The sequence below is a fragment of the Canis lupus genome, chromosome 17, assembly GCF_011100685.1.
Source record: "Canis lupus familiaris isolate Mischka breed German Shepherd chromosome 17, alternate assembly UU_Cfam_GSD_1.0, whole genome shotgun sequence".
NCBI lineage: Eukaryota > Metazoa > Chordata > Mammalia > Carnivora > Canidae > Canis > Canis lupus.
The window spans coordinates 63,667,858-63,692,086 of NC_049238.1; the positions used below are offsets into that span (position 1 = coordinate 63,667,858).

Genomic DNA, 24,229 nt, shown 5'->3' on the forward strand with positions numbered 1-24,229 from the left:
TGAATAAATATAAAATCTTAAAAAAAAAAAAAATGAAAGTAGCACAACAGTGACTCTACTGTGGGCAATAATGTTCCAAGGTACTGCTATATGGTAACATTCTTAAGAGGACAGTGCTCTTGGCCCTGTCATGAGGATTGTTATGACCATTAAATTTCCAATATCATGTGTCTCAGTACTCTGAGTTATAAAACGTTTCAGACACTATAGATGGCACACCTGAAGAAACTCAAAAGAGTTCTAAGCTAATTTAGCAGTAATTATAATGTAGTCACAACCAAAGAATATCAATGTTTCGGTATCTATAGAACTATCTATGTCACTACAGCATTAAACTTGACTGCTGTATAGGGTTGTGTCATTGTTTTAGTGGAATTGTTGGCTATCTTAAATTTACGACCTACCATCTACTCCAAGGGATTAAAGTGGGTAAGACTGCAGGTCTGGAAGCAGAGTACCAACACTACTCTTACTAATTATGAACACTGGATTTATACATTTTTAACATCAAATGTGCCCCAGTTTACTCAACCATAAAATGTGGCTAAGTATCTATCCTGTGGGGGGGATGTTTTGAAATGAATACATATTAGTACATGAAATAACTACCACATAATAAGCACTTAAATGTTACTCCAACGCAAAACAAAGAAGTCTCAAGGCAAGGTTCTCATATGTTCCAATGAACTTACCACCTTTCTTTGGTGCAGTTTGGCATTATGCTATCTTCTTGCTTATGTTATATTCAACCTACAGTGCATCATATGATCCACTCAACTGAGTATTCTATCGCATAGCCCTGGTCTAACAACATGTATGTGCAGTCATAGGAATGATAAATTTTACATACAGCTCAAAACTTAATAGTGTGAAGAACTATGGTAAACCAATAAAAATACAGTGAGATAAAAGAGGTTGAAGGCAAAGAGAACTAAATGTTGTTAAAAATAATTCAAGCATCAGAAAAGGTCCTGAATGAAGACTAACAGGAGAAGGAATGTGGATGAGCCAGGCATATTGTTAAGTCAAAAGTACACCTGTCTGTATATGCACGAAATAGAAAAGGTACAGAAGAAACTGGTAACATTGGTTGCCTCTCAGGAACTGGGTGGCTGGAAAACAGGGGTGAGGGAGACTTTTTACTCATGCTCTGTCCTACATTCTAAGCACATGATTATAGTTTCTACACATCAAAAATAATTTTCTTAAAAATACTAATGGAAATGGCGGAATAGAATCTAATGATAGGAAGGAAGAACATACAGAACTAGAATACTAATTGAACATGAGAGAAGAAGCTAAGAAGGAAAAAGATGATGCCAACGTTCTGAGTCTGTATAACTAAAGGGAAACAATGGTGGGATGAACTGAAATGTAAAGAGTATCAGGAGGTTCTGATGAAGGGAAAAGAGAAAACAACAATGCACTTAAGTGCATGTTAAAATTATCACGTACTTCAGAAATCCCCAAGTAGTTAAACTGTCTTTAGTATCATGACTGATTTCTCTACCCAGGGTTTTTATTTTTAAGAGCCAATCCATATAAGAACTTGAACTTTTTTTTTTTTTTTCTTGGCATGTGAGAAAATGAGAGAAATTCATGCACACAGAAAAGCACAAATGATACCTGATCTTATATAGCATGTATTTTCTGAGCTCTAAAGGACAGAACTTAGAGCAGATGAAGGAGGGGGTTCTTCAAGGTTAGATGCACATATTCAGTCATTCTGGTGTGTATAAGACTTTGCAGGCTTTATGGGATTCACTAGGTAAAATGCTCCAGGAGGAATCTAATATTCCTAGCAGTGGCATGGCATATCACTAGTAATGGCAACAGATGCTAAGGCACTATAAATGTCCCAAAGAACCCAGAGCATGGGACACATTCTGGAACCCAAGATTACCAGAAATAACTGGGGGTGAGGAAGCATGAGCTGAGGAAATATAAGAACGAAGGAAGGTGTGATTGGTTTCCTTCATTTCCTTCATATCAACAGGTTGTGCTTCAACTATGTACCTGGTGCTATGCTAGGCACTAAATAAAAAGATACAGTTTCAGTTACCAAAGAATTCAGTTTTGTTATCAGGGCAAATGTGCAAAAGCAGACAGAAACTCTTGAAATATTTTAATATTTCAGCTGCCTGTGTCTCTGCCTCTCTGTGTCTCTCATGAATAAATAAAAAAATCTTAAAAAAAAGTTCAATAAACTTTGTTGAGTTACTTTGATACAATTCTTTATCTAGTTTACAAGAAAACGGAGGCCCACACAGGTTAACACCACCACTGTGAATTTTCCAAAATCCACTGGTGCTAAAAGCCCAGCAGAGAGGCCAAATCTCCTGACACTCAGAATCATTATTTCTCACTACAACACAATATTTCATTTCTAATTCTCTGAAGGGACAACTCTATTCTGTTTTTTTCGCCCATGGTTACATGGGAAAAACAGTAAAGTGCAAAGTACAAGGCTTCTGATTCAGACAAACCTGAGTCTGAATTTTCTGACAAATTATAATACTTTGCTTAGCATTAAGGCTAATCCTAATAAAATAGATGTTCTGGGAGAAATTATAATAAACCTACACTCTTAACCAAAGATGGGGCATCTGAATTTGTACCTGCTTAGGCTTTATGCTCCCATCTAAGGATTTTTTAACAGATTCTATGAAAACTACTCAGCTAAACCAAATGAAAAAAAGGAAGATAAAAGAATAGCAGTATTAACACTAATTGATCACTTGTCAGAAAATACCTATTGCAAATAAGCTCTAGCGTTTATCCTATGACGGTAATAAATCATCTTATTTGATGATTATTAGTTTATTAACTAAGGAGGTAATATACATTTTAAAAATCCAGCTTAAATGTGTATTTTTTCATGAGCTCTGAGAGAGCCCTCAAATTTCTGTATCTATTCACATTTTCCACATCTCTCCTAAATAATTTTGATAAACCTCTTTCTCAAAAAAGTGCCTTAGAGATGATATAATTGTCTAAGCTTAAAGCATACAGACTCATTTCTCAGTTATGGTATTTTTGAGGTGGTTCACAAATATTCTACTAGTTAAGCTGAAGGGAAAAATATGCTAATTGCACTTTTTTTTCCGGCCTTAAATTCTTTCTGCAATTGTTTTAAAAATGCTGAATCATGAAATAAAGGAAACAGACAGTGCAAGGACCCCAAGCAAGTAGTTTGTCTCATACTTCAAGTTTCCTAATTACAGTATCTTGTCATTTTGGTCTTGTTAAGCATTTGGAACCAAGTAACTGAAGACTCTAAGTGAATAGAAGAATACACTCATTGTTATTCTCAGAAACTAAACTCAAGAATAAAACTAAAAGCATTTATTTTGCAAGTTATTTTATACTTTCAGCTTCCTGTTTTATTTAGGCAGCTCATCATGACCATTTCAGGTAACAATGTAGAAGTTAAAAAACCCAACTTCCTCTTTGTAAAGTGATAAAAACCCCAAGCAGTTACTTAAGAGAATGGTTGATCTTACCAGCTTTTATAGAAATAATTGCAAGGAAATCAAAGACTATCGACACCAAATTTAACTCTGGGTTCACTGTTTTTAGGAGATGCAACAAAGATAAAAAGCAATATTAAAATATATTCAGCATCATGACATAAATGCCTTAAAAACTCGAAATCTAATGCAATTAAGATCTTAAAAAGGATAAAATGGAAACTTCAGAGTTCCTTCAAGGAGGAATCAATACAAATTATGTCTGAAAATATCCCTGATTTTAACATTTTTTGGGGGGGGATCTCTGGGTGGCTCAGCGGTTTAGCACCTGCCTTCGGCCCAGGGCGGTGATCCTGGAGACCGAGGATGGAGTCCCACATCAGGCTCCCTGCATGGAGCCTGCTTCTCCCTCTGCCTGTGTCTCTGCCTCTCTCTCTCTCTCTCTCTCTCTCTGTGTATCTCTCTCATGAATAAATAAATAAAATCTTAAAAAATAAGCAAAATTTTTCTGTAATTGTACTTTCATTGTGAAAAGTTTATAGGAAAAGAATCTTTTTTTTTTTAAAGATTTTTAAAAATATTTTTTAACACGTTTGCTGTATCATTATTAAAATTAAGCAACAAAAGTATGCTAAGAGATTACAAATCTGGTCACAAATCTGCTGTTATAAAATCAAGACTATTAATGTTGTTGAACATTGTCATGTCTAAAGACATCTCAATTTGCACTTGAAATACATTTTCTCAAGTTTAATTAAAAAGGCATTCTAATTTTGTCATCTAGTTTTGTCAATGACAAAAACCCAACAATATTGGTAAATGTAGTATTTAGTGAAATTTTAACAATATTTTCCCTTAAAACAAGTGAACCATCAGTTCAGCTAACAAATGTAGGGTTATTGTGATTTTTACTATAATTTAATTTCACCGGCATCATAACTATTTGCCTTAGACTAGACATTTTATTGCAGATTCTGTTCGGCATAAATTCATATATGACACCCTTTTCTCCCCTAAGTTTTACACACAAAAATTTTCAAGAACGAGAAAATTTAACGCCAAAGTATTATTCAATGGCTTGTGTTTAGCACATTCTTCAGGGTTTCAAAATGACATGGCATACATAGGTATGACATATCAAACTACTCTGTACAGAATACTCTTGGGTCATTAACATTCCCTTGTGTCATCTCTTCTCTTGTATTAAAAAAGAAAGAGCCCAGATGCATTTATAGAGCACACAAGACTGCACCTTTTGTAACAGCCACTGTGGGAAATAAATAAAAGACATAACTCTTGTCCTATAGCGAGTCATCTAGTGAAATCATTCTAATTTCTGCAGGCCCTAAAATCAAGTATTTACTGAAAAGCCTGACAAAGCATTAAGAAAGCTGTACAGTTGTCAGCAAAAAGTCATTCCACCTAACGCAGAGCATGCGCTTGTACTTAAAACATTTTTAAAGAAGTAAATACGCAAATTACACACTTACAAATTTAACTATAATCAATGACACCACAGTGGAGCATCAAAGACGATGCTTTTGTCCAGACCGAATCTGTTAACCATGAAGTTTATGTGCTATATAAAACCTTTATGGAGTTTAAAAAAAAAAAAAAAATCCGCTGGCTATTCTTGACTTGTGAACAAGAAAAACTATTTTTCAAAAATTACCCTTAATAGTATGTAAGACGCAAGGGATGGAGAGTCATGGCTTGTTGTGTACATACGTGCAATCAATCAAGGGAGGGTCTATAGGTAAGAGTGGTGTTCAAATCCTGAGGTAAATATCCTAAGGCTTGCACATTTATTACTGAGAATTAGTTCAGCCAATAATGAGAAAAGTGGACGGGCGGGCAACACACGGGGACCTCTCCCTGTCGAGGAGTCGTGACAGCAAGATCACTTCCTGAGGAAGGAGGAGCAAAAGGGAAGTTAAGAGGCCACCCTGACCAGGAAGTGACTCGCCCTAAACTAGCCTCAATCATATCTAAAAATGGGGGGCTGGGGCGAGCCCCGACAGTTAAAGGCGGTAAAATACCTGCTTCCTGATCCGAGACATCACCATCCACCCCGCTCTTAATCACAGAAAAAGAGTCCACAGCCACGACTCAATAAAGGAAAGTCTTTCCTCTTCCGGGAAGGTCACTGGGTTGTCACTCGGGCCCAGAGGGAGAGAAAAGAGTTGAGGAATGGGGAACTGGGGCCACTGTGAGGCAGAGGAATGCCCCTAGAGACGGAAGTGTCCCAGCTGCAGCGGGTATGCCGCCAGCACAGCCCAGCAAGGTTCTTCCACCTGGGGACACTGCCAGGGTTTCCACCGCAGCCAGGTCAGGCCCCTGTTCCCTGTCGCGGGAGGACGCAAAAGAGAGAGGCGGACCCCTTACCTTCTCCTCATCCGACACCCGATCCTCGAAGTCGGCCATCTTGGGCTGCTCTGGCCCAGCCCGGCCCCGGCGCGAGGCAGGCCGGGAAGGAAGCTGAGTGATGGAATCACCGCGGGGGCCGTCGGAAGGACCCGCCCGGAAATGCCGGCCCAGAGGGCGCCATGTCAGTTACTGGCGGGGGTGCGGGTTCCGAGCGCCGGCCCTCGGGGAGTCCGTAGCTCGGCCTCAAGGCTGGTCCTTAAAGGATTTTAAGTCTAACAGCTTTCTCATTGAGTTGCATTCATGTCCCCATTCATCCAGGAGGCGCTGGGAGCGTGTTTCGACTACTGACGCCCGAGCTCCTTCCGACAAAATAGCGATGGCTACTATAGGTTTTCCCAGTACCCGTGATCTCCGTGGCAGCCGAGTCCAAAGGGTTACGTGCTGCTCGGGCCCTGAACCGGCCGGTGGCTATTCCAACCCCATAAACAGGGTTAAAGGTGACCCTCAGCCGTATGGAAGCAAAAACGTTTCAGCAGTCCGAGGTCACATCTCAGTCCAGTTCCTCCAGAATCGGCGCCGCTAGCCTCCCCTTCCCGCCCTCCGAAGGAAAGGTAGACTGGGACGCTCCTCCACCTTCCAAATGGCTTTGGTCCGCGTTCCTCGGACCTGAGCTTTCACAGAGGCCACCTTCAGGTCCGCCACTATCCCAGGATTCCCGACTCCCGGTTTCCTGCCCTTCTCCCCTCCCAGCTCCCGGAGCGTGCGGGAGCGGCAAGATGGCGGACGGCGGCGGCTTGGGTGAGGCAGCGAGCGCTGCGGCCGCTCCTCCCGCACCTACTCCCGGCCCGAGCCCGTCGCTGGGCTGGAGGGAGCGACTGCGGGCCGGGCTGGCGGGGACTGGGCCCTCGCTGTGGTTCGTGGCGGGGCTCGGACTGCTTTACGCTCTGAGGGTTCCGCTGAGGCTGTGTGAGAACTTGGCTGCGGGTGAGAGGCCCAGACCTCCCTGGGGACGGGGGCGGGGGGGGGAGGGGAGGGGGGAGGGGGGCTAGGAGAGTGGCTGGGGGCAAAGGGCAAAGGGCGGAGATTGTCCGCAGTCCCCGCAGGCCTTCGGAGAAGGAGTCGGCGGTGCGGGGTCCAGGGCGCTCTTCTCCTGGGCCGCAGGTCCGCAGCTGATTGTCAAACCTGAGCCTCGGCTATGGGCTCCTCCCTTGAGCTCTTAAGATCCGCCCTCCCGGTTCTGTCCTCGTCGACCCGCGCGCGGAAGAGCCACCTGACAAGCTGTAGGATTCAGGTAGCGCAACAGATGAGAGCGTTTTCCTATCGGCTGCAGAATTATATACACCCCCAGCACTGGTAGAATCCCTTGAAAATCATTCTTCTGAGTCTCTCGCCGATGAAGAGTTCCCACACCTAGACAACAAAGATGAGGGCTTATGTATTCAAAGGCCAAAAAGGAAAGAAAAAAAAAAAAATGCCGTGAACTTAGCCAGCCATTGTCTCATCTTGAGATAGTTCTGTCAAGAAATGGTTTTCGTGGTATTTTGGCCTGTTCTTTGCTGTAGGCTTTATCCGGAGTAATAAAACGGCACAGGAAGTGAAGGGAAAGAGAGCCACCAACAGTGATGGGTTCTCCTTTCAACGTTTATAGAGAGCTTGCTTTGTAGTCTGAGCTGAACATACGAGGACGTGTAAGAAGTGATGCTGATTCCCTGGATTCTGCAAATACTGCCCCTTACCTGTAGCCAGGGCAAAGCGGATGGGAGCCCAGGGCCTCTTACCATGTCTTGATAATATTTCCACTCAAGCTCCGAACAAGATGAAAGTACTTGTGCTGTGTGATGGCTGTGACTGTCCCTACCTGTGGTTTAGTTTTCTGTCGCAAGAAAAGGCACATGTTCCCTTACCTATTTGACAGGATGACATGAAATACTGTAAAATAATGTTCTGAAATATTTTGGACTTTTTAGAACATAGGTTATGTATATCAGCTCAGATATAAGTAACATATCAAAACAAACTAAATATATTGGCTGAAAGAGCTGATTTGGTGTCTCTGTAATGTTAATGAAGTGCTCACTAGTCATATGCCCAGCAAAAACTATTCGTTGACTTTATCATTTATTTTTCCATGTGTTAACTAGATACACCATTTAGATGAAAGTAGTTAACTATGATTGATTTTTATTTATTTCCGAAACCTGTTGTGTTTATGGGACAGTTATTTGAAGTGGAAAATCTGGTCCAGGCTTTCAGTGAGTCAGATGCAAAGATCTCTCTCGATCTGTTGCTCTTCTCTTTGGTTTATTTTGCCTCTCTAGCTGACATACCAAATACATGCACATGCTAATTCCTTCTAATTTAAAACGCTGGTTTGTATCCCACCAAAATAATTAGGGAGTGATTTTTAACCTCCTTTGTAGCAGAATGTTTATTTAGTTTATCCTTAGGGATATGCAAAACTTCTTACCAAAGTTACGGTTTATAATCTCTTAATTCTCAAAAGTAATCTAAATTATCTCATCTTTATTTGCTTATTTAACAAATTATCAGTTTAAAATGCTACCCTTACAGGTTCGGAGGTAATTTTTAAGATATGATGGAACGGGAATTTAAAGTGCCTTTTTAAAAGTTACAACTTTCTCAAATGAATCTCATACTGGATATTAACACTATTTATATCCCTCCGCTCATAAAGACTCCTGCATATTTGTAACTTGAGTATTTTGAATTTGCATTTTTTTAAACTTTGATTTTTTTTTTTTTTTTCCCTTTTGCAGTGACAGTATTTTTAAATTCATTGACACCCAAATTCTATGTGGCACTTACAGGAACATCTTCTTTGATATCAGGACTAATATTTGTAAGTAGTTTCCATTTCCTTCATGATTTGGTATTTATCTAAAGATCAAATATCGGGGAATCCCTGGGTGGCTCAGCGGTTTAGCACCTGCCTTCGGCCCAGGGCGTGATCCTGGAGTCCCGGGATTGAGTCCCACATCGGGCTCCCTTCATGGAGCCTGCTTCTTCCTCTGCCTGTGTCTCTGCCTCTCTCTCTCTCTCTCCCTCTCCCTCTCTCTGTCTCTCTGTCTCTGTCTTTCATTAATAAATAAAATCTTTTAAAAATTTTTTTTAAAAATAAAATAAAGATCAAATATCTTTATAGTTACCATAATTACACATACTTAAAGATTAGCATTCTCAATATGTGTTCAGAATTTGAAAAAAACACTGCATCTTCCTCTCCACTTTGAGAGACTGGCAGTATTTATTTGTATATGGAATACTATTGCATCCTGGAAAGGGTAAGGATTGGAGGTGGGTTCCCAACTAAATGCTTGCAGGGCCCAGTTTAGTAACGAAAGTGAATAAAATAGGCAGAGTGTAAAAATTAAATTCCTTTTTTACATTTAGGACTGGCTAGTCTGAATAACGCATGCTCCTTCTGGAAAGGGATAAAGCTAGTTGTTGCCACATAGATTTGCAAACCACTGTTATGAGATCTTCCAATTTTTTATATGATTTTGAAAGAATCTGGATGCAAGAAGTTTTTATATAAAAGTCTCTCATTAAAAAAAAAAAAGTCTCTCATTATTTTAATCTGGGCAACATCGGGCAGACTAAAAATTTGTGTCTTGAATTCAGCTAATAGGTTGCCAGTTATCTTCTCTGGAATGTTTAAGAGCAGAGTATTGGAGCCAAGCTAACCATCACTTTATTTATTTATTTTCTAACTGTGAGAAGGAAATTTTTTTTAATTGAAGTATAGCTGACATACAGTATTAGTTTTCAGAACCATCACTTTGTGTGACTTTGAGCAAGTTAATTAACTTTTCTGAGCTTTAATTTCCTCTTCTATAAACTGGGGATGACAGTATGAGCTTCATAGGATTATGAAGACCAAATGAGATAATGTGTGTAAGAACTTTCAATAACATGGTAGAGCTAGCTCAGAGCACTTAATGAATTTTGGCCATTATTATTCTGGAAGTCTTATAATGAAACTTGTTTAACCTCAATTCAGCTTTTCCTTGTCTTATTGAGTGAGCTATCATTTTCAATTAAGAAATTTAAAAAAATATATATATATAATATATCTCTATTAACTAGAACTAGTATTTCTTAGTATGCTGCTACAGTATAAAAATCTTAGGAAGTATGACCTGCATGACCAATGTTTTTTTTTTTTTTAATTTTTAAAAATTTTTTAAATTTATTTATGATAGTCACAGAGAGAGAAAGGCACAGAGACACAGGCAGAGGGGAGAAGCAGGCTCCATGCACCGGGAGCCTGATTTGGGATTCGATCCCGGGTCTCCAGGATCGCGCCCTGGGCCAAAGGCAGGCGCCAAACCGCTGCGCCACCCAGGGATCCCATGACCAATGTTTTTGTGTGTGTGTGTGTGCGCTTCTTTTTTCATCTCTAGATGGTGCTCTTCTATTATAGTAGAAATAATGACATTTGTATTAGAGTGTTTTTTGTTTGTGGTTTTTTCTTTTTTTTTCTTTTTTTTTTTAATAGGGACTAATACTTGGCCATTTCGTTAAAGTGAAATACTAGACAAGATAGGGATTTTCTCTTGACTTAGAAAGAATTACTGAGGAATTTAGGATGAAAACTATATGGTAATATAGTTCAATTAGTTAAAATTTACTGATTATAAAGCCCATTCATAGTTAAGCATATTTTAATATATTTAGTCAATAGCATGTAGAAATGTAAATAAAGATAATGATCTATCTTTAAATAACTGATGAGTGGAAAAAGCATTAGTCTCAGAACCAGAAGATGTAGTTTTGAGTCTTGACTCTGCCACTTTACAATCTGATAACTTTGGGCAAGTCACATAAATTTTCTGAGTCTTAATTTCCTCATTTGTAAGAAGGAGAAAAGCTTACACATATATATGTATAAAACACAGCATGTGTAATATATAAAATAGTTCTTCACATTTGTTATTGTTTTTATTTATTTATTTTTATTTTATTTATTTATTTATTTATTTATTTATTTATTTATTTATTTATTTATCATAGTCACAGAGAGAGAGAGAGAGGCAGAGACACAGGCAGAGGGAGAAGCAGGCTCCATGCACTGGGAGCCCGATGTGGGATTCGATCCCGGGTCTCCAGGATCGTGCCCTGGGCCAAAGGCAGGCGCCAAACCACTGCGCCACCCAGGGATCCCTGTTATTGTTTTTAAACTAGAGTTTTAAATTTACAAAAATTAAGAAATTCATATTGTAATAGCATTGTATGGTGATGGTACGTACACTTGTGGCAAGCATAGCATAATGTGTAAAGAAGTCAAATCACTGTATTTTACACCCGAAACTAATGTAATTGTAGATCAACTATACTCAAATTTAAAAACTTTTTAAAAAGTAAATTAGGCTCAGTAAGAGATTAAAAACAGTAGCCAATAATAAAATAGAGTTGTTATAACAATATACTGTAAAGAAAATTAGAAAATTCGAGTAGTGTTTTAAAGGTTAAACTGTGTCATGGCCCTTACAATATCGGTGAGTTTTTATTAGCAAAAGTTATTATGTTTATAATTTTTTTTACTCCCTGAAATACGGAAGCTAGCTATACTGTTTGTGTTACTTCTATCTGAAGGGGTAGGGGACAGAGTGCTTGGGAGCTTGAAAAAAGCAATGAAGCCAGTTGTTTAGCTAATTATTACAAGTGAAAAGATTACTTTGAAAGGAAAACTCAGGATCCAATGGGAATGCATATAATACTGCTTTCTGTTCTGTTTAGTCAGGAAAGATTCCCTAAGTATCTGTCATTTAAGCTGAAACCCAGAAGAGCCAGGCAAAGGTAGTTGAGAATGCTAGTGTCCAAATATGAAACATTCATAGGCTAGAGATTTCTTTCTTTCTTTCTTCTTTCTTTCTTTCTTTCTTTCTTTCTTTCTTTCTTTCTTTCTTTCTTTCTTTCTTTCTTTCTTTTCTTTCTTTCTTTCTTTCTTTCTTTCTTTCTTCTTTCTTCTTTCTTTCTTCTTCTTTCTTTTCTTTTCTTTCTTTCTTTTCTTTCTTTCTTTCTTTCTTCTTTCTTCTTTCTTTCTTTCTTTCTTTTTCCTTCTTTCTCTTTCTCTTTCTTTCTTTCTTTCTTTCTTTTCTTTCTTTCTCTCTAGCCCAACATAGGGGTAGTAAAACCTGGAGATCAAGAGTCGCACACTGTACTGACTGAACAAGCCAGACACTCCCACAGAGCATCTTTTGATTCATCTTTCATAACAGTGATAAACCATGAAAACATAAAGGAGTGAATATCCTGATTTTTAAATGTTTCAATATGAGAATCAGCCTCTTAACCTACATTAATTACACTGCCAAATATTGGAGTAATACTTCATTATTCAGAAGACACTTAGAGGGTATCCCTGGGTGGCTCAGCAGTTTAGCGCCTGCCTTCGGCCCAGGGCGTGATCCTGGAGTCCCGGGATCTAGTCCCACATCAAGCTCCCTGCACGGAGCCTGCTTCTCTCTCTGCCTGTGTCTCTGCCTCCTTCTCTCTGTGTCTCTCATGAATAAATAAATAAAATCTTAAAAAATAAATAAAATCTTAGAAAAACAAACCCCCCCCCCCCCAAAAAAAAAAACAAAAACAAAAGGCACTTAGGATTCTTAACCATGTTTGATAGGCAGGACTTTGGGGTCTGAGAGGCTAGAGATGGAGTGACTTAACCCGGAGCACACAGGTGAACTGGAAGCCAAATGTGGGTTCTCTAACTCTAGTCCAGTGGTTAATCCACCATGCTAGTTGTTTCAAAACTGTTTTTCTTCTAATTATGCTACAGATGGAATAAAATGAGAATGTAACATAACAGAGTTAACTTATTTACAGATTAAATGCTCTTGCTGGTTTTTTGTTTAAATAATCTCAATACCCAATGTGGAGCTCAAACTCACAACCCAGAAACCAGCAGTCCCATGCTCTCTATCGACTGAGCCAGCCAGGTTCCCCTGTTTCTTGTTGTTGTTTAAATATTTAATTTACAGATATATTTCTTCTAGTTTTGCCTAAGGTTGTCTAAATTTTATAGCAAAGCTATAAAAAATGATTTTATTTTTGCCTGGCATGTGTTATTGGGGAAATCTTTTGTTTCTCTTTTTTTTTTTTTTTTGGAAGGAGAGTACATTTAAAACACTGAATTAAATGGGAACATCTTGAAAGAATGTTTTAATTTGATCTCATATATCTTCTGATAGTTCTATTTCTAGTTAAGCATTTTTTTTGTTTGTTTGTCATAGATATTTGAATGGTGGTACTTCCATAAGCATGGCACATCTTTTATTGAACAAGTATCTGTGAGCCATTTACGACCACTGATGGGAGCAACAGAAAGCAGCATTTCAGAGCCAGGTTCTCCTTCTAGCAACAGAGAAAGTGAAACCAGCAGACAGAATTTGTCAGGTGACTAATACGTTTTCAGAGCTGTATAGTTAAGATTATGTTTGTCTGGGGGAGATAGAAAACTCACAACATAGAGGTTTGTCTTTCATGTAAATATAGGTAATCTGCAGCTGATACAGAAAGCAATGATCATCAGTGACTCAGTCTCTCATTTTGTTAGCCTCCCATCCCCAAGTGAATTTTTTCCTTGTGGTCCAAGATAGTTGCTCTGGTTTATGCCATCATATCCACATTGCAATCAGCAGGAAGGAGACTAGGCCAGTAGTCTTTCTTTCCCACAGCAGCCAAGGATACTTCTCAGTGTGTTACATACTCTTTTCTCAACCCCACAGCAGCCAAGGATACTTCTCAGTGTGTTACATACTATTTCAGTTTGCTTCCTACTGGTCAGACCTCTGCCACATGGCCATAAGTACCTATAAGAAGCTAGAAATTGTAACTATTTTCTCAGCATACATATGCTCAGCTAATAACTGGGAGATCTTATTAGATAAAGGAGAGAACAGAGACAGCCATTTCTGCCAACATCACAAAGGTAGGAAATATACTTTTTATTCTCAACATATTTATAAAGCCATCAAAATCTCACTTATTCATATATAAATACTCCATTGTCACACTTTAATTGTAGGCTTTTCTTCTATATGTATCCAGTAATACAAGGTAGATATTATTAATGATGTGCAATTAGGAAAGTAAAAATTTGAAGGCCAGATAGAAGTGATATTTTTGGACTAATTAATTTAATATCAGCTAAATTCATATAGTAATAATGCAAATGACTTAATTACATAGAGTGCCATAATGTCTTGTTTGTTCAGTAAACATAACCACTAGAATTCTATTAGTTTAGTAGAAAAATACTGCCACATATTTTTAGATGTGGTCGGGAAAAATCTCTAAGAAAATGCCATTTAAGCTGAGCCCTGAAGCATGAGTTGTTGTTGACCAATAATAGTAGGGATGGAATTAGCAGCCATTCAAGAGTACAGAAAGGAATAATGGTACTTTTCCTACCCCTTTTCTTTTTTCCTCTTTCATAAAATAATTACAGAACTCCTGAGAATAAGACATATTAAGGTGAATATGACATAGATCTGTCTTCAACAACCTAGTTTAGTATGTAAATAATTATTACGACAATAATGCATTATATGGTCTTATTCCCTATTGTGAGATTGAGTATATTATTGCATACGGAGAGTGAAGACACTCCTTATCCTGCACTCTAGCCTAACTGGACTGTGTGATTTTTATGATACTTCTTCTCCTTAGAATGTTCTTTATCTGACGACCTTTTACTCATGATTTTATAATGATTTTACCAATTTTGTTTAAATGTCACCTCCTTTCTAAAGCCTTTTCTGATTTCCCCAGAGAAAAATTAATCACTTTCTTTTTTCTTCTCTTGAAACAAAATATATCTCTTTATTTATTCATTCATTCATTCATTCATTCATGAGAGACACAGAGAGAGATAGGCAGAGGGAGAGGCAGGCTCCATGCAGGGAGCCTGACGTGGAACTCATCCCAGGTCTTCAGGATCACAGCCTGGCCTGAACGCAGCGCTAAACCGCTGAGCCACCTGGGCTGCCCACAAAATATATCTCTACTATAGCACGTATCACACAGTATAGGTGGTAGTTTACATGACTGACTCTCATGTAACATTTCATTCATTTAAACAAGTTAGTTCCAAATGCCATGCTAAGCTCCAAGAATACAAAAATGCACTTGATCTTAGCCAAAAGGCCGAGAAGCCATCCAAGAATACAAAAATGAACAAAGTTGTAAGAGCTCATATATTATTTATTTATTTTTATTTATTTATTCATGAGACAGAGAGAGAAAGAGAGGCAGAGACACAGGCAGAGGGAGAAGCAGGCTCCATGCAGGGAGCCCAACGTGGGACTCTATCCCAGGTCTCCAGGATCACACCCCGGGCTGAAGGTGGCGCTAAACCACTGAGCCACCCGGGCTGCCCAAGAGCTCATATTTTAAAGGGAGAAACCTAAAAACTAAATGGATAATCACATTGTGATATGTTAAGTGCTATAAGTGAATTATGAACTAAATGCTATAGAAATAGAAATAGAATAATTAGGGTTAGTTGTTTGCTGTGTGACAGCAGGGGTGATCCAGACCTTAGTCATCTTTGTGTTATTTGGCTAGCACTATGCATAGCATACAGTGACTATATAATAAATGTTGGTGAAATTAAGATTTAACTGCGGTTGATTAAGCTAACTCATTTCACTTTTTTCCCCCTTTGTTTTTTAGAATGCAAGGTATGGAGAAACCCTCTAAATCTTTTCAGAGGAGCAGAATATAGGAGGTATTACATTTTACTTTCAGTTTAATTATAGCATTAGTTTTGGAGTACAAGTATTATGGAAACATTTGTTTTTTTAAACACATCACAACCCTTCTAGTTGGAGAAACTGATATATAATAAGGTGAAATGATTAGCCCAAGCTCTAGTTGGCAACATCTTCACTGTATTTACTTTTATAATCCTGAGAAACATTGCTTCAAACCTATATGTTTGTTATAATAGTAAGTATAAATTTGGCTCCTGGTTTTGGCAAAAAGCCTTTTCAGAGAATTCATGAGGTTAAGAAGTACAAATGTCAGCATATTCTTATGCATATATGCTCAATTTCAAAGTTTATTTGAGGACTCACTAGAAAATACCAATCTGAATGTGAATATGAACTCATTTGTGCAACAGTACAGGATACAGTAATTTTATATTGTATTTTATTTTTTAAAAAAAGATTTTTATTCATTTTAAGAGAGCAAGTGTGCGCACATGTGCATGGGGAGGGAGCAGAGGCAGGGGGAGAGAATCTTAAGCTGACTCCATGCTGAGGGTGGAGCCCAGTGTGGGGCTTGATCTGGCAACCCTGAGATCATGACCTGAGCTGAAATCAAGAGTTGGTTGTTCAACCAACTGAGCCACCCAGGTGTGCCCCTTGTATTTTATATTGCCTTTTGCTAGCCACATTACTGTTTCCATTTCTCTTCTGGTTTTAACCCTAGATGAGAAAACAGCTTTTGACATTTAAGCCAAGGATACTTAATGAGGGCTGTGTTTTACCTGGAGGTAGACTGGGGCATGTTATTTAATTCACTGAACAAGAAACGTTAGGTGTCTACTATGTACAGCCACTGTGCAAAATGATGGGGATACAGGATCGAGCAATAATCTCTGTGCTTAAGGACTTGATAGTGTAGGATAGTAATATCCTGGGAAGGGACAGTTAGGTTTTTATGAGAAATGCCTTTAGTCTGTATTAAAGGATTCTGAAAGAAACAAGTCCTTGAACTTGTCACTTCATTTGTTGAAATAAAAATGTTTTAGGCTATTTCTTATTGTATTACAGTGTTTACTTCACACAGATATATAAAAGAACTATCTTAATACCAGGAATTTATATTTCTTTTTGAAGGGTTAGTTTCTCTTAATATAAAAGTCTCAATTGCATTGATAATCTATGTGTGGTTTTAGAAAGCTTGAAGTCCTATTGTAGTCAATCAACCTTTAGCAATTGTACAGTATGTAATTTCATTTGTTAGATTCATTTCAGTCTCTACTTTATGACCCAATTTTTGCTTTTACTGAGTCTTTTTTATTTGCTTCTAATTAAGCTCATTAATAATGTGTATTATATTTTTTAACTCCTTTAAATCATTTTGGGAATAATGTAGATTGTTAATAAATAGCTTTTTTACGAGTTTGGAATATGTAGCAAAACTATGCTAATTGAACAAGGATCTACTTTTTCTTTATGATAATTTCTCACAAAATAGCTTAAAAACTTTAACAATGCAACTTATACTATTAAATTAAAATCTTTTGTCATATACATATAAAATACTTACAATGTGCTTTTAAAATGCTTTTTTTGGACTTCAAAATGTATGCATATTCATTGTAGAAAATTGAAAAATGAAGAGATATATCAAAAAGAAGGTAAAAAAAATAATAAAGTAAAAATCACCTTTCCTAGCACCAAGTGATATCTGCTATTAGTATATTCATCCAGTATCCCTTCTATATGCATGTATAAAAACAAAACTGGGCATCATTATGTGTATATAATTTTATTTATTTATTTATTTATTTATTTATTTATTTATTTAAGATTTTTGTTTATTCATGAGAGACAGAGAGAGAGAGACAGAGACATAGGCAGAGGGAGAAGCGGGCTCCCTGCAGGGAACCTGATGTGGGACTCTATCCCAGGACCCTAGGATCATGCCCTAAGCCAAGGCAGACACTCAACTGCTAAGCCACCCAGGTGCCCCTATTGATTTATTTTTAAAGATGTATTTATTCATGAGAGACTCAGAGAGAGGGGCAGAGACACAGGCAGAGGGAGAAGTAGCCTCCATGCAGGGAGCCCAATGTGGGATTTGATCCTGGGATATGGGATCACGCCCTGAGCTGAAGGCAGACACTCAACCACTGAGTCACCCAGGTGTCCCTGTATATAATTTTAGATCCTTTTTTTTTTAACCCAAAGTATGAATTTTCCACAGAATTTCTTCATACATGAATTGCCTTTTTTTTTTTTTTTTTTTTTTAGAAGGGGGAACAGAGAGGCAAAGAGAGGGGAGAGAGAGAATCATAAGCAGATGCTCCACTGGGTGTGGATGCTGACAGGGGGTTCAATCCCAGGACCCTGAGATTATGACCGAGACCAAGTCAAGAGTCGGATGCTTAAAGCCAACTGAGCCACCCAGGTGCCTCTTCATACATGAAATTTCTTCAAAAACATGATTTTTAATGGTTGTACTCTATTCTATTATATGGAGGTACCATACCTTTTTTTTTTTTTTTTTAAGATTTTATTTATTCATGAGAGAGAGAGAGAGAGAGAGAGAGAGAGGGGCAGAGACACAGGCAGAGGGAGAAGCAGGCTCCATGCAGGGAGCCCCACGTGGGGCTCAGTCCCCGGTCTCCAGGATCACACCCTGGGCTGAAGGCGGCGCTAAACCGCTGAGCCACTGGGGCTGCCTGGAGGTACCATACCTTACCTACTGCTCCCTGTCTGGGTCACAGATTATGTTTCACAGTCAACATTTACACTAGAGGGGTATCATTATATATAAATATTTAGCCTATGATATTAAACGATGATTATTTCCTTAGGGCTGGTTTGTAGTACTGAGATTAGTTTTTTTATTTTTCCTCTGTGCTTTAATATATATTTTTTATTATGGATATTTTCAAAAATTAAAAAGTAGAGAGAATGGTATAATAGAATTCCACATACCCATCCCCTAGTTAGATATTTCTAAGACTCCTAATATATATTATCTAATTGATTTTTGCAAAGAGAAATGTAAATGTCAACTTACATTTATACCAGCATTATATGTGAGTCCATATTCCACCTCATCCTCAACAACATATATTTACCATTTGACAGATGAAAAGTAAAAATTTGTTAATTTAATTCACTATTTGTTAATTACAAATGAGATTAATGACCTTTAAAATGTACTTGTCAGTTTGTTAACTTGCTGTTAATTTTTGTGGGTTTGAGGGGGATATGAAAGTTTAAGTTTCTAATTTAGTAAAATTGGGAAAAAGTTTCTATTTGCTTCATGCTTTTAAAGCCCTTTACCATTTTGACATCTAGTAAAAGTCTACCTATGTTTTCTTATAGTTTTTTGTAGTTTTACTTTTAATAATTCTAATTCACTGAGAATTTAAGTATATTTATTTAATAAGGTAGGTATCTAAGTCAAATTGTTCTATCCCTTCATATCTAATTTAGAAGCACTAATAATCTGCCCTTTTCCCTTTTGATTTTTGATGTTTTATTGTCATTCTCTAAGTAGTTTATATAGGTTATCTCCTTTTTTTCTGATAAAAAGCTGAAATTGATAATTATAATCTGATAATCCTGAAATAGAATTTGTAGCAGTATCTTTTTGCACTTTAGTATCTGTTATACCAGGTAGATATGCTCTCATGTTCAATATACATATTTTCTGTGTTTTGGTAAAGATACACTTGGGTGACTGGTAAAGAGCCACTTACATACTATGACATGAATTTGTCAGCTCAGGATCATCAGACCTTTTTCACGTGTGACACGGACTTTTTACGTCCTTCAGACACAGGTATGTGTCATATCTGTTCATGGGGTAAACAGTGGTGATGAAAATTATCTTAAAAATTTTTTATAGTTACTTATACAAAGTTATTTGGCTTGAAGTTGTTTACATCATAGTTAAGAGACCCAGATTAGATTGAAACTAATTATGGAAAAAGAAACTAATTATGAATGTTATTACACTACCTATCCTTCTTATAAGAAGTTTATTTTATGAATGTATGAAATTGTTTCTTTTATTACTGAAAAAACCTTTTAGATCAAGTACAACTGCTCATGCAGAAAACAGTATATCCAGTTTGGCCTGGGAAATTAACACATGCAATTATACATAAAAGAAGAAGACAAAGTAACAAAGTATAAACATGGGAGCATGGCATGTAGATTAAAATGGAGTATATTTTATCACTGCTTAGATGGAAAACCCTGGGAAGACAAGAGCTGTGCACATTCCTTAAAGAGCATAGTTAAAAAAAAAGAAAAGAAAAAAAAAGAGGATAGTTAAAGAATGTACATAGTTCCTACATGGAATATTGTGATAATCAGGGCTCATTCTATACATAGTTTATTAGGGTACCATGTACCATTTATTAGGGTATCAGGTACTAATATTGCTGATATTAATAACAAAAAATGAAGTATATTTTATCCCAGTCATAAGCTAAAGGTGCATATAAAGTAGTGGAAGATCATAGAATTGTCTATGCTTAGGTCTCTTTAAGTCTTCTCTGTAGAAGACAGTATTGAGACTCTTAAATACATGATTAAAGACAGGGATCTTTATCACTATCCTTTTACTTTGAATGCCCTCTCATTTCTTATCTATCCTCCTACTTTCATGCTTCCTGCTTTTATCCTTAAAGATGCAAATTAAAGTCACATTCTGTAGGTACCCTTCTCTCAGAACTCCAGAGTGAAACACTTTCTTCTCTGCAGTACTGCAGTACTTAGTCCAAGGCTCACTGAAACAATTCTAGTTAATTTATTCAACCACAAACATTTACTTGTTAATTTTATCATGTTGCTTTAATGTTTATCTTCCCTAATAGGATGAGAAACTTTAAGAAAGCAGGGACTGTATTCTCATCATCTTTGAATCATTATTATCTAAGAGCACATTGCCTGGCATGCTGTAAATATTAATATTTATTTTTTGATGAAAGTATCAATGAATGACCTTGGTGTCACAGATGTCTTAAGCAATTTCACTAATAATAGCTAACACTTATATAGGACTTACCATGCACCAAGCACTGTTCTAAGCAATTTATATGAAGTACTGATTTAATCTTCCCAGTCATTTTATGAGATAGGTACTTTTATCAGCCTCAGAAATAAAGGAATGGAAAAAAGGAAGAAAGGAAGAAAAAGAGAAAGGGGAAAGAGAAGAAGGAAGGAAGGAAGGAAGGAAGGAAGGAAGGAAGGAAGGAAGGAAGGAAGGAAGGAAGGAAAAGAAAAGAAAAAGAAAAGAAAAAGAAAGAAAGAAAGAAAGAAAGAAAGAAAGAAAGAAAGAAAGAAAGAAAGAAAGAATAAATAGAGGCAAAAGGGAATCAAGTAACATGCCCTAAGTAACCTAGCTAATAAATGATAAAGCTGGATTTCAAATTCAGGTCTGACTTTTAACCCCACTATATTACTACTACTTCACCATTACTACTACTTTAGTCACCATAGTGATAGGCAAAAGAAAATCACCACTAGGGGTCTGAAAAATAGCTTGTTTTTCAGCTTTGAAGTGAATTCTTTGTGATCTGTATCTATTGGACTAAATATACTAAGTGTGGGTGATAGCAGGAAATCCAAGGATCTTTGGAATGGTTACATAAAGGGTTTACTTGCAAATAGGAAAAGGAATAGTTTTATGTTTATATGCTTAGTGTTTATATTAATGGCAAAACTGTTGGATTGGGGAAATAACAGAAATGGAAATTAGTATGTTATGTTAACTTTAAGGACTAAAGTTGACCCTAAAGGTGACTCTAGAAATTAAGGGACCACTTCCTTATCACAAACAGAATTGCAGATATTGGTGAGCTTTTCAAATAGCAACCATGGCTGTCCACTAATGCTGTACTCTTATTTCTTTTTTAAAGATTTTATTTATTTATTTATTTATTTATTTATTTATTTATTTATTTATTTATTTATTTGAGACGGGGGGGGGGGGTGGAGAGAGAGAGGCAGAAAAATAGGCAGAGGGAGAAAGCAGGCTCCATGTAGGGAGCCTGATGTGGGACTGGATCCCAGGTCTCCAGGATCACTCCCTGGGCTGAAGGCAGTGCTAAACCGTTGAGCCACCAGGCTGCCCTAATGCTGTACTCTTAAAACATTTGTGTTCACATACCTCCTAAAGGAATTTTGAAAAATGATGTATCCCTTTCAAATATTTTTAACTTGACATCATAAGATTAAATTATTGCAAAGAATATGATTTTTAACATGTTGAAGGCTGTTAAAAATGAAACTAGAATACCTTATATTTGAATGTATTTCAAGGAATCCAATGACTTGATACCCCATTATCCACTGAAAAAGACATCAATTAATACTCTTTAGCAGTAGTAAATTTTATGTAAGTCTTTTTTCTTCTTGAACTCATCCATTTCCCACCCCTATTTGATTTTATTATAATTATTATATACTTGAGAGCCTTTATCAATGTTTTTCCACAATAATTTTTTTTGGGTATAAGTTTTTTAGAATTTTAATTTCCTTTGATCATAAGGTTCTAAATGGTACCATGCACTTTAAACTTTAATTATATTTTTCTCAAATCCTTGGAACTACGTATTTGGCTATTTCAGCTGTGGAAAATGTCCTCCATATAACCTAATTGACAGGGTAAGTTCTCATTTAATTCTGTCAACCAGATCAGACCAACTTTCTTTCTTTCCTTTTTTTTTTTTTTTTTTTTTTTCTTTTTTTTTTTTCAGACCAACTTTCTGACAGAAAAGTCTGGCTTCAGTTTTCAGGTCAAACATGTTAACATGCATCCCTATGGCAACCATTTCTCTTCTGAATTTAGATTCTAAGATAGAAAGATAGATAACTCTTAGAGCTTTACCTAGAGCCTATCACTTGGCCAAAAGAAGATTCCACCCCCTTTATTATTCTATACTTGTGCCCCCTTTGCCTTGCTATGAGGGGACTTTCTGTTAGGAGCAGCACATTCTTTGATATAAGGGGGAAGGGATGCTGATAAATGGAACTAATAAAAATTGTTATCACTCCCTTTCCACACTACAATATACTTGAATTCAAAGCATCCAGGGGCCAGAATAATCTTATTTCTGATGCCGAGCTTCACAGTTAAATAAAAGGAATTCCTATTATAGATGCCTTGACAAAAAATGACTGCCCCCAGACCCAAACTTTGAATTGCCCTTTTGGCATTTGGAGACTTTTTACACTCTAGGGAATGCACCTTGGAAAGATTTAGGATGGATGAGAAGTAAGTGTTTTTTTCTGTAAAGTAGAAGAAGGGAATCTATTTTGGGGGGTGGGGAAGCAGATGTTGAGTAGGAGAGGGAAACCAGTACAATGCATAGAACAATCAGAAGAACATTCTTCCAAGTAGATCAGTCCTTGGAAAGAGCAAATAAAAAAGTTGAGGCTTTATAAATTGGTTCTCTTAAAACCACACATACTATTTTGGTCCTTCCAAAGTCTCATGTACTTCTAGAGTTATGCATAATTCCAGCTAAATACTGAGCTCAAGGACAGACTTTATCTGTAAATTGATCCATATTGATCTTTTCAGACACTTACATAAAGGTTAATGATTATATCTGTAGTTTTGTAGTAAAAAATGTGTACATATGTGTGATGTGACAAATTTCTCTTGATTGTCATTAGTTACTAAGTTAGTAGATTCTATTCTCATCTTACTGATTTATTTATTTAAGACAGAAAACAAACATATCTTTAGGGCCAGCCAGCAGTGTTCTGTTGTGGTTTTTTTTTTCTTAAGATTTTATTTTTAAATAATCTCTATACTCAGTGTGGGGCTCAAACTCACAACCCTGAGATCAAGAGGTTCATGCTCTACTAACTGAGCTGGACAGGCGCCCCTGGCCAGTGGTGACTTTTGAATAATTTGTTTTCATGGTATTTTCTCTTCAACAGGTAAGAATCAGGAGATTTGACATTAAAACCCAGATTTACACTTTTTGAAAGTTGGAAAATATGGTAAAACTGGACCTGCGTGTACACCTTGCAAATATCAGTTAGACCTGTGACTCCCTCCTTTAGATAGTGCACATACTTTTAGTTTACACATTTATGTTTTCTGCTTGGTCTTTGTAGGCATCTACATTTATAATCCCTGATCTTGGGATTGGTTGTTTTCTTTTCTGCTTATTAGCATATTGGAATTTTTAAAAATATTTTATTTATTTATTCATGAGAGACAGAGAGAGGCAGAGACACAGGCAGAGGGAGAAGCAGGTTCCATGCAGGGAGCCTGATGTGGGACTCGATCCCAGGACCCCGGGATCATGCCCTGAGCTCAAGGCAGACTCTCAACCAATGAGCCACCCAGGCATCCCAGGATATTGGAATATTATTTAACTTTAAAAAATAGATAGATTTGATTGAATTGTGTTATTTTTTTAAGCATATCAAGAGCTCCTAAAGAGGACAGTTGAGCAGCTCTTTCTGCCCATGAGTCTTTGATAAAACCACTTTTTTGCATCAGAAAAAAGAGGACAGTTGAATACTAAATCAGCATTTTCCTTTAACTTATTTCTAAGCCTTGTTTTAGAAAGAAATATAAGTTTTTCTTCTTGAAGTTTATTTCCCCTTTCCCCTTTGGCTTGGAACTGCATTGGTTTTGAGGATTAA

At 37.1% G+C, this 24,229-nt stretch overlaps 2 protein-coding genes across 15 annotated transcripts in view; one reads left to right on the top strand and one right to left on the bottom strand.

Annotated features, from left to right (window-relative positions):
* CAPZA1 (capping actin protein of muscle Z-line subunit alpha 1) overlaps window positions 1-6,581 on the bottom strand; it is a 48,785-nt gene extending 42,204 nt beyond the window's left edge. The window contains exon 1 of the mRNA XM_038562363.1: window positions 5,856-6,581. Coding sequence (XP_038418291.1) covers window positions 5,856-5,894 — 39 coding nt within the window. The 5' untranslated portion in view covers window positions 5,895-6,581. The remainder of the gene's footprint in view (window positions 1-5,855) is intronic.
* Window positions 6,097-24,229, top strand: part of ST7L (suppression of tumorigenicity 7 like) — an 87,125-nt gene continuing 68,992 nt past the window's right edge. For 3 of the 14 annotated variants that reach the window (XR_005372797.1, XR_005372798.1, XM_038562355.1), the window contains exons 1-5: window positions 6,101-6,821; window positions 8,615-8,697; window positions 13,094-13,256; window positions 15,537-15,591; window positions 19,279-19,394. Coding sequence is in view for 12 of the 14 variants with exons in the window: in XM_038562355.1 (XP_038418283.1) it covers window positions 6,350-6,821; window positions 8,615-8,697; window positions 13,094-13,256; window positions 15,537-15,591; window positions 19,279-19,394 (889 nt within the window). In the remaining 2 variants the exon portion in view is untranslated. Of the gene's footprint in view, window positions 6,822-6,906; window positions 7,129-8,614; window positions 8,698-13,093; window positions 13,257-15,536; window positions 15,592-17,848; window positions 18,006-19,278; window positions 19,395-24,229 lie in introns of those variants that run through there. The other 11 variants (XM_038562357.1, XM_038562352.1, XM_038562350.1 and 8 more) reach the window with 11 other exon arrangements.